Consider the following 13,869-nt stretch of genomic DNA (forward strand, 5'->3'; position numbering starts at 1 on the left):
ATACTAATGTTTAAATGTTGTATGTTTTCCATGGCACTACATTTCTGTGATCACTGTTCACTGAGGAGCGACTGGGTAGCCTTGTGGTTAAAGCTTTTGTTCATCAAAGACCCGAGTTCAAGTTGCCACACGTGGACAATGTGTGAAGCCCACTTCTGGTGTTCATCTCTGGTGATATTGCTAAAAGCAGCCTAAAACTGAAGTTTCATTTTTCACACTGGTTGTCTGGTCAAAGGTTTCAGTGATCAATTTTTTCTCCGTGCAGTACAACTAAAAAATAGTTGAAGCAGGGATTGGGAAAAGCAGGGGCCATGGGTCAATTTGCACATTAGAATAAAAATGGCCCATTGAAGTTGACCATTAATACAAGGGCAGTGGCCTATTCTGAATTATTCAGAAAATGGCCCATTGCCCAAGTTCTCTATCCCAATCCCTGTTGAAGGTGGTATTATCAACATGAGTACATGTGATAAATACATAATTTCAGTTTTACTTACGTGATGATACCCTCGAGATTTCAGTAACCAAGAACATCAATATTTTATATGTGTTGACTTTATTTATGGCAAGTATCCATCCATCTATGCACAGTTATCACTCAAAATGGTGACAGTAGTGTGTGTGTGTCTATATATATATATATATAGTTTTTTGCACAAGGCCATTATTTTGTGAAGTTCAAGAATTTGCTTATGTGTGGAGAAAAGCCCAGTTTTCAAAACAATTACTCATTTCTTGTAGAGGTGGAACATAAGTACTTTATATTTATGTCACTTTGAAAATGAAGCTGAACAAATAGTTACATATTATAAGACAAAATGCATAAATAAATAACTTATAATGCTGACACAAATCTGATGTCATTAACATACAGGTGAGGACTTATTACAACACTGAAACCGCAGACATGCTTGTTATTTACTCCATTATGTTGTAAATAACCAGATCTTTCATCGCTAACTTTGTACAGTGCATAACTCAGTCATGATCTTAAGAAGAACAACCAATCCCACTGCACTACAGCTCTGCACACATTCACATTCGGAACCCATACTCTCTTCAACACCAAAATTAGACTGTTCTAACAAAATTCTTCTTGAATTACTTTCATGTTGCGATGTGAGCAGATGAAATTTAGATGTCAAGTTGGGCAGGGAAAATTCCAAAAGCAGCACCTTCTTGCACCTAATGCAATCTTAGGTTAGTTTGGGTAGTGATTTTAATCAAGATTATTGCTCTGATAATATCGTTACATCTTACTACATAAATTTCAATGGTAGCCCAGTGGTTAAGGGTTGGCTTGTTATGCCAAAGACCTCACATTGGGTACAGTGTGTGAAACTCATTTCAGGTGTCCCCTTGCCTTGACATTGCTGGAATATTGCTAAAAGCGACATAAAAACCATACTCAATTATTAAATCACTGTCTGTGTAGTCATAAGTCACTTTTTTGAACAGCAGAATTGGGTTTTAAATTGGGTTAATGCGGATTCAGTTAGTGTCAATCAAGCCTCAGCTTGTGATACAAAACACGTTCCGACATTTCAGCTGTTATGACCAGCAGTAGATTGATATTGGATCCTGAGAGAAAAACGTCATAGAAATGACTCACTTCCCTGAACTACATGACAAATCATAGTCCCATGTAATGTGTACAAAGCTGTAATAGTATCCCTACTAATTTTACAGCTACTTCACAATATGGTGCAATTAGAAATGAATGCAAACTGCCTCAACATACAATAACATCCTTTCATAACTATAGCACAATATTTCATATAAAAATATATTAAAAATTTCTAATGCCACTTTCACAGTAATATTTGCAGCATGAAATACATGAATGTACAATAACGAGTTTAAAACTATCATGCTCACAGTCAATATTAAAACTACATACAACATACTTTAACAGAAAATTTGATAATAAATATGGACAACCAGGACTTTTACATATTTACATCACAGCCCAGACTAAAATCAAGGCAGAAAATAAAACGGTGCCAGTTCCTGAATCAGAAAGTCTGTACTAAGCTCAGCAAAGTCTGGGTTTAGAAAAGTAGCTTTTAATAAACTTATAAAAATGACAATAGAATATTTTTCAGGAAATGACAAAATTATTCCCAGTTGATTATCTAAGGTTGTTTCAGGACCTCTTTAGAATCTGCCCTGCCATGATGTTGCTGAAATACTGCTAAAAGCAGCGTAATACTGAATTCGCTCACACAGAATCTGTCAATGTTTGGGTCATGTCCCAAATCATATTTTTTTAAATTAACTGGTTTACGGATTTTCTTCCAACAAACCTAGGGTCAGTGGTCAAAATGAAAATAAAAACTGAAAGTATCCATTTTCTTAAGTGTGCAGAACCAGTGCAGACAGACAATTAATTTTCATATCGGGAATATCAGTTGATCTTTTTTTTCTAATGAAGGTATCAAAACCCAGAAATCGGTGGTAATAAAAAAAAAAAAAAACACTTCTCACTGGAATTTTATTTTTATTTCCCACTGCCAAAAAATATGTTTGGCAGATCCGTAAACCAACTAATTAAAAAAAGAATGGCCCCATATGTATGACAAATGAACAAATTGTAGGCAAGTTCTTCACACTAGCAGATCCAATACTAATGAGAGGTCATGTTTTGTTTTTACTGATAGCTCCAATACAATTCTGTTGTCTTGTGTGTAAGATTAGAATGTAAGGATGTTAGGCCTTCATATGGCATGGACTAACTGTGAAGTTAGTAAAACAACCCTTACCAAAACCTTGAATTGATTTGTTTGGTATGAATATAGACAGTCCATGAAGTTGAAAAGAACAAGTGGCCTGTGTTATAAATTAAGGATAAAAAACATCCCATTTGAGCATTCCAAACGTATATTTTTTTCAGCACTGTCCAAAACTCCAGTTCCCTGTAAGCTGTCCACTGTAACTCATGAGAAGGTTTGACAAAGGACATTCAGGCTTGTTTCTTTCACTGACATGCCGATGTTGTCGAAGTAGTGGTGGAACCTAAAATATCATAAAAATCATGAAAATGTACAACAGCAAAATAAATTCTAATAAACACCTGGAATAGGTAAAAATTTGGGAGGATTATTTATCATATTTTGATGCCAATTTTCTAAGATAAGTCATACTGGGATAGATGAAAGACTCGTACAAAATATCGTACAACACTGCGATTATCATATAAACATCAGCAAAGCTGAATTTAGGTTCAAACAAACATAAAATAAGAATGATTTTATGTAACAAGACTGATTCGTCATACCTTCTTTTTGTTTTGGCAATTTGCCGATGCTGCTCTGCCCGGCTGATGGCCCTGAGGGAGGGGAGATAATCCATGTGAACTGAGCAGTGACTGCAGTGGATGTTCATTGGAAGACAGTCGGATATGTTCTCGTGAGTTCTTCTAACAGACCCGGACAACCTGAAACAAGAAATCATCAGTTGACATTCACCCCACAGATTAATTTTTTGCATCCCTACATATACTCGGTGTAATTAAGGGCCGAGCTATTGGTAACACTATTTCTTAAACGTTCTTTGGTTTTGTTTAACTGAATGTTTTCCTAATTGTTAACACTAGGGAAAACACACTAAGTCGTTGAAATGTCATTATTATGTTCTTTAACATCTGAAACATTGTTACAAATGGCACTCTATTCAAAATGCTGATATGGAATTCCACCTGCCACATTTTGCAATGATTTTCACATGCAGGTCACTCTATTCATGGAAAGTGGAGGACAATATACATGCATTGACGCTTTCTCACTGTGCTTCTCTGTTCAGGTACCTGTTTGAAATCGCAGCTTAAAATGAGATTTTTTTTGACACTTGCTGAAATGGGGCAGGCCTATGTGATCAAACACAGGGTCAGGTTGCTGTTGGTAGACTGTGGCAGATCTTCACACATAACACTTTAATGTTAACAATGTCATGATGCCCAGGAACACCACTCATCAACATTTCAAGGGATTTAAATCCCCCCCCCCCCGTGTGTGTGAGAGAGAGAGAGAGAGAGGGAGAGAGAGAGAGAATAAAGTGCAAGTAGCAAACATATAGACAAGCACAAAATGTACAGATACGACATGGTCTCAATACATGCAATCCTTTCCCTCCCTTTTTTCTTTTCCCAATGCAAATCTTTAAACCAAACCGTAAGCCATGAATAAATTACCAGAATTCCTATCTAACTCTTTGTCAAAAACAATAACAAAAATTGGAGGAGAAAAAATAGAAAAGTGAGTTGAGATTTCTGGTCACATTGGCAGTTTTCCGGCCATATAAAAAAATAAAAATAACTCAAAACAAGTTTGTAGACCAAGCACATATTGCCTTACCTTGGCTCTGATGCGAGCAAGCTGAATGCAGTCTGTCCACCTGGTACAGGAAGGTATACTTCCTCCGGTAGTTTATCACCTGCCTGACACTCCCTATAACTGTCCACAGCTGTCATTATGTTCCCATAAAGATGCCTAGCACTTCTCAGATCCATTTCAGTGTTGTGTTCGTGTGTCAACAAGGCCATGGTAGGACAGTCTGACATTGTTCGCGAATCACTCCAAGACTCTGCATAGCACTGCTGCCTTGTCATGATCTCAGTGCATGTTCCCATAATATCCAAATCACACATTGAGTCATAATACTGAGAAAAAGCATTTAAACATTTGGAGTTCAGAACCTTTTGCTCTTTGGTCTCACTATTTTTATCAGTCACCAATTTTTCTGTCTCTTTCTCCTCTTCGTGGGCATCGCTTGAAGCCTCATCATCGAACACATCTGTGCGTATACGTGACAGTTTGTTTTTGTTCGACACTGTCTTGGTACTGCCGAGTAGGAGGCTTGAGGCCTGTGGCCATACTTTAGGCAAAGGTAAGAGATGAAAGAGGTTCCCAGACAGAGAAGACATCCCGATACTGTTGAGGTTCTCACACATCTCTTGCAGTTTCCTCATCTGTTGATCATCACACCTGCCCTATGAACATAGATTGAAATGTTAACTTGAATAGTACAGTATTACATTAATTTGTAGTCCGCCTGACCCATTAAAATGAGGATTAAGATGGGGAAAGTTCAAAGACGTTTGAGCATTTAGGTTTTACGCCACTTCAAAAGCATTTGAACTATATCACGATGTGTCAAAAAGAAAAAGTCTGGTGATTCAAATTAAAAGACATTAATCATCTTGGTGACCCAAGGTGACAAGGGAGTGACAAGCTCATGATCATCAAATACTGTCACACCCAAGGGACACAACTCTGCAAGACAATTTCAAAGGAACCTTGGACTAATGCTAAAACTATGCCTTGTGGTCTATGTACATAAAAAATACAACATGATTATTACTCTATAGCATGAATTGCTGAATTATAACATTTACAATGATTTATGTGATACCTCAACACTGAGTATGATTTTACACAGCTTTCAGCAATAATCCAGTAGTATTATGAGAAATTGTTATTTGTGTTTCACCTATGATATTCATTCTTTGATATCAGATGCAACATACCTGGAGATATGACTGTAGCACTTTTTCAATAACATCTGGTAAAGGTTGACTTATTCCAGCTAGATTTTCCAGTCTCAAACAATGCACTTGTGGGAAGTTGCTTGAAGAGCCTGAATCTGGCTGGGTGGATAACTGTGATGGGAACACATTACTACCTGAGGAGTCATCATCATCCAAAACCCTCTTCTTCCTCCCAAGGGACGGCTTTGACACCACAAAGTCATCATAATCATCATTTTCGGGAGCTGCTGAAGTGCCAACACTAGCTCCTTGAGAATCGGAGTCTTGTGAACATATGTTGTCATCGACACTAAGTTGGACGGTGCGTGGTGTTGTATTGACAGGTTGGTGGATCTTGCTGGCCCCGCCCCCTGAGCTGAGCCAGTACTGGAGCCACAGCAGGCACTTCCTGATGTCACCTCCATGTAGCCGGACCAGCGTCAGCATGTCATCCAAACTGGTTCTTACCTGTTCCACGAGGCAGATTGTCTGTAGGTGTCCTGCTATTGTCAGCTGAAGATAAAGGAAGCACATTCATGAAAATATCGTCACTAGGGCCGAAAAAAATCTGAAAATTTGCAGAATATTCCCTGAGTGAGTGTGTATGTGTGTGTGTGTGTGAGAGAGACAGACAGAGAGAGACAGAGAGAGACAGAATATTCCCTGAGTCAGAGAGAGAGAGAGAGAATGTTCCCTGAGTCAGAGAGAGAGAGAGACAGAGAGAGACAGAATGTTCCCTGAGTCAGAGAGAGAGAGAGACAGAGTGTTTTCCACTGTACTTTAGCAATATCATGCTGGGGGACATCAGAAATGTACTTCACACATTACCACCATGCTAATACACTGACTGAGTAAGTGATAGTTCACAGCAATGGACAACAGAAAATATGTTTCCCTCCACTGGTTACCATTGTACTTCTGTCAACTCAAAATATATTCCACAGAAGTGTCACATCAGAAGGGCTGACCGATTTACACACTTTGCAGTTACTCAATGGTACCCCATTCCATTGATATTTGCATTATGCAAAGTAAAAGAAATGACTAAGGCCTTTTCTCAAAAGTGGCAGCCATGTTCCTATGTGGTGTTTCTCAAAGCAAAGGGAAGTCATGCCAACACGAAGTGGATGCAATCCTCACACAGAGACACACTCACAAGGTATAGCTTGCCGCTTTCAAATGACACAATTTCAACACATCCATAGTATGATATACAAAAAGTGTTTGCCACGCTAGTGGCAATGTCCCCCAGCGCTTAACAAGAATGAAGTATTTATTACTCTTTACTTTTTGCTCGCACACAAGATGCATGAAATGACTGGTGTCAGGATAATTGCCCAATGTAGGCTGTCAACAAAAACAAAATAAATAAGTACAATGATGTATGGAATACTGTGTTAACATAAGTTCGAAAAGTGGACAAAGTGTTGTGGTCATACTTTGTTTGCAGAATCCCCTATGTGGACTCACCAAATTTGAAGACATCAAATAAGAGTTCATGGGATATGTTAAAGAGTGTTCAAAGTGTCATAGTGACCTTGAACATAAGGTCAAGGTCACCAAAACTGACTGGTGTCTACGTAATCCACCCAATGAAGGCTACCAATTTTGAAGATGTTGGGTACAATAGTTCATGAGATACCGCGTTAACAAGAATCTGAAAAGTGGCCGAAGTGTTGTGGTGACCTTTAAAATGAGCTCAAGGTCACCAAAACAGACTGATGTCTGTGAATGCCCCAAATGTAGGCCACCAATTTTGAAGATATTGGGTACAATAGTTTATGAGCTATCACGTTAACAAGAATTGAAATGTTCAATACGGTCCCCTGCTCCATGTTGAGGCAGGGGACAATTACCATCTGCACATACTTACTGCATTTATGTATGACAAGCCCAGCAATTTTTGGTGTAGGATGTGCGTATCCGATGCGATTACTTCAGTCATTTCTGTTAACTATTTTTTTTTCTGTAAAATGTACGTTGAGTTCCGCAACTCACCTGAGATGGCTGTTTGAAGGTGAGGCTCTCGTACCGCGCCTGAAGTTGGCTACTGAAGCTAGAGTCTGTCGTGGTAAGGATGATGGGAATCTTGGTCCTCATCATGAAGTGTTGTATAGCTGGCAGGTAGCCCTTGTCATCTTCAAAGCTGATCTCAGCCTGAAGCACATGAGAGCAGTTTTCTCAGATGACATAACCTTGGGTTTGTGCAAGAAGACCAGTGGTGTAACATTTACTTGAAATAATTGAAGACTGCTCGCAATGACCAAATGACCAAATGACCAAGCAATTGATCACATTTTACTCTAATCGAACACAAATGACTTTTGAAAGTAATGTTTTCACACATTTAATAATGGAATGTATCTTAAAAGTTGTCAGGGCCTGTAAACATGTTTAATTTTTAGAAAACTCACTTCACTTGCTGAAAAGTCATGACTGAGTATCTCTAAAAGACTCCAAGGTGGATATGTTCATGATATATTAGTCACTTAAAAGTAGCAAACTGTATCATGTTATACTTATCTGCAATATCAACTTCAAAAGGAAAATCCAAACAATGTTGCTAATAAATTTTTTGTGATGATTGATTGTTGGTAATGAACCATGGTCAACTGTGACATTTCAACCAATTAACAACACCAAATGAGACCAGCCACAGGTCTGATTCACCCTTATGGTTTTCAAACCCATGAAGAGTAGAATTGGGCTTCAACAATCCATACTTGAAACAAAACGCGACTATCTTTGTTGTAAGAGGTGACTAACAGGATCAAGTGGTCAGGACTGACTTGGTTGACAAATGTCATCCGCTCCCAAAACGATACTTATGCTATTGATCACTTGATTGTCTGGTCCAGACTCAGTTATTTACAGATCACTGCCATATAGCAGGAATATTGCTAAGCGTGCCGTAAAACCCAAATCACTCACTCCCTTAAGGTTTTCATGTGTGTCAGAGCCATACGGCACAATACTTTCAGCACTAACACTGACCCATGTATCCCAATTTCTGAAGGTCTGGGTTAGAATTGGTCGTCAGTAATCCATGTTTGTCGGAGAGGCAACTGACAGGATTGGTAGGTCAGGCTCTCTGACTTGGTAGATATATCCCACTTGAATACTGATGCTCATGCCTACTATCACTTGTTTTTACAGACCACTGCCAAATAGCTGGAAAACAGCTGAATGCAGCATTAAACCGAGAAAGAGAAAAAAAAAAAAAGAAAGAAAGAAAAAAAATCCAGTGTATCCATCCCAATTAACACACAACTGTAACACTTCCAAAGTTATCCATGTAACTGTTTGTGACATACATACTTCATCAAACAGAATGAGTGTGGTGGTGGATAGTTCAAGTCCTCCAGACTGACTACCCTCATCTCTCACAGGGTTTGGTTTGGCTTTCAGCTCCTTCCTGGCTTTCTTGGGGCTTTTCTCAACTGCAATAAATATTTTAATATTCCATGTTCAGTCTCAAAATATTCATAAAAATAACTGCAAGTGATTCCATGATATTTGTTAGCCACACCTTGAATGGAGTGAGTGAGTTAATATTTAACAATATTGGCAATATTTCAGCCATATCTTGACAGGAACATAACACTGAAATGGAGTATATGTGTATTATGAAAACCTGTCGACAAAGGACAGTAAATCAACTAAAATATCACAGAAAAGAATGTAAAACTAGTAACTATACCTAAAACAGTTTATCTATAGAGGACAATACAATATACAAATGGCCTATAGATTGCTAACAACTGAAGGTAGATCACACCTTGTGTGGAGTTGGCATCACGACAGGGAGATAACAGAACAGGCAGGGCTTGTGTTGACAACAAAGTAACTAATTTATCTCTGTTGTCTCAGCTACAATGTGGGTTTAGGATTAAATGAACCAGCTGTGAAGTGTTTGTTGCCAGCACACTTATTTATATGAAATGTTTTTGAGGTTATCATGCAAGTAGAAAGCCAATGTTTTTCGTGCAAGCATGAAACGTTGCAAATGTCTTTATTTAGATAGTATTGAGGAGTTGCCCAATCTTCTTAGCGACAATGACGAGAAAGCCTGGCCATTTTTCATAATGGTAGCCATAGCCCTGGTTATGGAGTTATGAACATTACAAACATGCATTAAACCTTTATCAACATCCTTCTCTCGCTTCCTCTTCTGTTTTGGTTCCTTCTTTGACTTCTCTGCTGTATCAGCTTCAAGGTCAACGACCTCCACTGGATCTGACTTGCTGCCAGCTTTACGGAACAGGTTGGTAAAGGCTGTGGGCAGTTTGGCCTCTTTCTTGGCTGGCTTGGCAGCTGAATGATGAAATCATTAGTAAATGAGTCTTAAGTCTGTTCGTTACTTGCCAATTTTTAAGTGAGTGAGTGAGTGAGTATAGTTTTACGCCGCACTCAGCAATATTACAGCTATATGGCGGCGGTCTGTAAATAATAGAGTCTGGACAAGACAATCCAGTGATCAACAACATGAGCATCGATCTGCGCAATGGGGAACCGATGACATGTGTCAACCAAGTCAGCCTGACCACCCGATCCCGTTAGTTGCCTCTTACAACAAGCTGAGTCGCCCTTTATGGCAAGCGTGGGTTGCTGAAGGCCTATTCTACCCCGGGACATTCACGGGTCCCAATTTTTAAGACTTGTGTAAATAATCGAGTTTGGACCATACATTCAAGTGATCAATAGCATGAGCATCGATCTATTCAAATGGGATACAATGACATGAATCAAGAATATACACTAACTTTATGGACAACTTCATTCCTGCTTGGCAACAGTACAAGAATCTGTATCGAAACATCACGCTCAAGAAATATAGAAGTTGTTATCCATGAAGTTTGTCTATACTGTACTTCAAAAATGCTACTCAAAGAAGTTATACATCAACCAGGGAACCTGGCCATCCAATCCTGTGAGTTGTCATTTATGACGAGTGTGGGCTGTAGAAAAATCTTCCCTCAGACTCACAAAATGACACACGTCCTTCATGTCCACCACCTCAGTAAATCTTTCAATTATGGGTCTGGTTTTCAGATTTTGTTTGTTGTTTACTACACAGAAGATTTTACCGAATGAGTTAATGAATTGTTATCAAACTAGTGAAAGCAAATATTTCATGGAAGTGAGTTTAGCATTCTGTTCATTACTCTAGAAACAGAAACTGATAGAAACTGCCTACAGTATGATGACTCTCATGTCAATTTTTCATGAGTCAAGAAAGGTCTAATATCATTGTGACAGGGGCATTAGCATAACTGTAACCATTATGACATTATGTCTAGCAGTGTAATACTGCCATATATACTACACTGTAATACCTTCCACGGACGAGGAATACTCAACAATATTCAACCTATGACAGTCACTGAGACCCAAGATTGATATCATGAGCTTCAATCTATGATACTAAGGTACTGTGATGCGCAATCAACTCTCCTTCAACCAAGAGAGACTGCCAAAACATACCCTGTTTGCTTTTGTTAAATGCCACACAGATTTCCAGCTATTTCAAACCGCTAAACCACATGTTGCATAAGGGACAGAAAATAATATAGTAGACTGGGTTTAATCAAATCTTAATCTGTCAAGATAACCCATTTTTGTGAGTTACTACAGGTAAATTCAAGAAAAACTGTCAACTGTCAGATTCATGACTCTCTACACAGCTGACACACGGAGACACATTGATCACCTGCATCAAGACTGTAAACATGACATAGACAACTAACAGATGTTGGCAGGTAATTTTATCACAGCAGTCATATTGATTAAGCCATTTGGTTGATATTTCTAATAGGGTTGGAATGATTTAGTCAGTGTAGGTAATCAATGGGATTTTTCATCGACCAATGGTTGTAATTGGTTCATTTAAACTAATCAATGATCAACCATTATCAGCTGCTACCTTCCTGACAACAAGGTGGGACAGGATCAATGTCAGCTGGTATACTGAATCATGTCAACACTTGCACCCTGCTGGGATATACAGTGACTAGAACTGCTAACTTGGCTAGAAGCTGATATTCGGCTAGCAGGATTAGAAATAGAATTATAAACCTCCAAATTCACTTGAGCAAATAATCTACTTATGAATAAGGGTATACTGTACATTTAAAAAGTAGAGAATATTTCAGAATATTGAAATACATCTGCATTAAAAAAGTAGAAGTTAATGCCAATTCTAAACAAAGCAACAATTTTTCACGTTTTGCCTGCATAGGGCTCTTAGTATAGAACCCTGGATAAATCTCATACATTTCCTTATGTTATTTTACCTGAAGACGACGTACTGCCTGACAAGGCGGCCATCATGCTGTTTGAGCCGCCATCTTTACTGGTGGCGACCTGGTGAGATTGTGTTGCCTCCTGTAGCTTGGACAGGATCTTCTTCCCATTGCGAGACGATGCTGCATTCACCTCAATCACCTAGTCAACCATCATGTTTACAATACATTTTTGTTCACACAGGCATGGCAAACAAAGTTCCGTGACATTTCCTTGATAAATATAGATTTTCCCCTGCCCATTTAAGAGCAAAAACTGGCCTCCATTACATGTACTAGTAAATAGTGGCATTATTGAATCAGACACCCACCTATGTTTTCCATTTTGATCCATTACTTTTAACATTCTATAACACTGGTAAGAAAAACGATAATTTCTCATTCTGTTTGACTTAATGCAATACTGAACAACACACAACTGTGTAGTGGTAAACATATTACACTGCCAAACTATTCCAAAAATAGCTTATTTAGATACTAATTTCTCAACCTTCAAAAAACAATGATTACACGATGCCATTTAGAAAGTGGTCAAATCCAACATATGTCATATTTGGGATTTCACTTTCTTAGTAAAGTACAAATTCTAGTACTTTTTTGGTTGAGTCATGTAATCATAGCTTTCGTCCGTGGGAGCCGTGACAATTTACACTCATCAGAGGGGTACACAAAGTACGCAGTATCAGAGGGGTACACAAAGTACGCAGTCTAGACTACCAGTTGTCCGACTTTCATTTTTTGTGGAAGTCGCAGTGGCTGAGCGGGCTAGGCGGCTGACCTTGTGCGCTGGCGATTAGGAGCCTGACTCTGAGGGTGCGGGTTCGAATCCCGGATGGGACTCAACCAAAAAAGTACTAGAATTTGTACTTTACTAAGAAAGTGAAATCCCAAATATGACATATGTTGCTTCAAAAAACAGTTTTAAAAATCCATGAATATATTCAATTGAAAGGTAATATTTTAGCACAATATAGCAAAACTAGAAGAATTTTATAATAACAAAAAGTTCATACTGATTTTAAAGAAACTTGGTATTTTTTACTGAAAAGATTACAAATAGGAATTATTGCTTTTAAAGATAAATGAGATGCTATTTGGCTGATATTTCCCCACCATTACAGACAATCGTAAGAGGGAGAAAAAGTAAGCTCAGTTGTTGATCTGGCAGCAAGAGGTGCAAATCCCTTTTAGCTGTCTTGTCTTGAGACTTTTTGAAACATGAGATTTCTTTTAAACATTTAAAAGAACAGCTAAGGTCTGAACACAGATCATATTATATACACCAACACTGCACTTTCAACGAAGCTTATATGGGTACGCTTGACCAAAATGGGCATTCAGGATTTGCCAGAAAACTACCACAGCCATCATACTACCATATCTGAACAGCAACATACAAGTCTTGAAAATCACATATACGCAAGTGGGGGTACAAATCCATAAATCATTTATTGACTTCATTATAATGAAACTCTGTCATCAAAACTACTCATTTCAGCTTTTAATTACCTTAAATCAATCTTCTTGACAATAGTGCACTATTCTCTCCCTCTAACGAAATTTCAAACAATCAGAGCGACGCACCTACGTGATGTAATATGAGGCATATCTATGTGGGCATGCTGTAGTATTCCTCTACACTTCCGAGGTTAGATTGTCTTGTTTATAGGTTTGTCTACAACTGCCAACGCGACAATTGTTTTTAAAAATGAAAGCTCTGTGTTTTCACAATCTACTGCCATTTGACCTTGTCATCTGCTTTGCTTTTTTCCCCCCAAGATACAACTTGTTTTCATAGACAATTCTGTCAAAATCGCTTGTCATAATGCTTATAAATTGTTCTTGCAGATCTGTTACAAATGGTGTCATGCAAAATCTTTTTGGTCATGATTCAAAAACATGCTTTACTATGAGAAGGAAGTAGTTTTGATCTTTTAACTTGATGAGAACAAGCCATAATCTAATAGATTCTCAAACTGACTTTAGACCAGGACCACGATTTAAAAAAATCGCGAACATCTGCCAGTCTGAGTATAAATGCTA

General features: G+C 38.3%; 1 protein-coding gene across 1 annotated transcript in view; it reads right to left on the minus strand.

Moving 5' to 3' along the window:
- Positions 1 to 537: 537 nt before the first annotated feature.
- LOC137284515 (ATPase family AAA domain-containing protein 5-like) overlaps positions 538 to 13,869 on the minus strand; it is a 28,146-nt gene continuing 14,814 nt past the window's right edge. The window contains exons 12-19 of the mRNA XM_067816344.1: positions 11,818 to 11,968; positions 9,665 to 9,838; positions 8,843 to 8,964; positions 7,523 to 7,681; positions 5,525 to 6,037; positions 4,353 to 4,987; positions 3,278 to 3,436; positions 538 to 3,015 (exon numbers count right to left, since the gene is read on the minus strand). Coding sequence (XP_067672445.1) covers positions 2,937 to 3,015; positions 3,278 to 3,436; positions 4,353 to 4,987; positions 5,525 to 6,037; positions 7,523 to 7,681; positions 8,843 to 8,964; positions 9,665 to 9,838; positions 11,818 to 11,968 — 1,992 coding nt within the window. The 3' untranslated portion in view covers positions 538 to 2,936. The remainder of the gene's footprint in view (positions 3,016 to 3,277; positions 3,437 to 4,352; positions 4,988 to 5,524; positions 6,038 to 7,522; positions 7,682 to 8,842; positions 8,965 to 9,664; positions 9,839 to 11,817; positions 11,969 to 13,869) is intronic.

The sequence above is a fragment of the Haliotis asinina genome, chromosome 5, assembly GCF_037392515.1.
Source record: "Haliotis asinina isolate JCU_RB_2024 chromosome 5, JCU_Hal_asi_v2, whole genome shotgun sequence".
In the NCBI taxonomy this organism is placed as follows: domain Eukaryota; kingdom Metazoa; phylum Mollusca; class Gastropoda; order Lepetellida; family Haliotidae; genus Haliotis; species Haliotis asinina.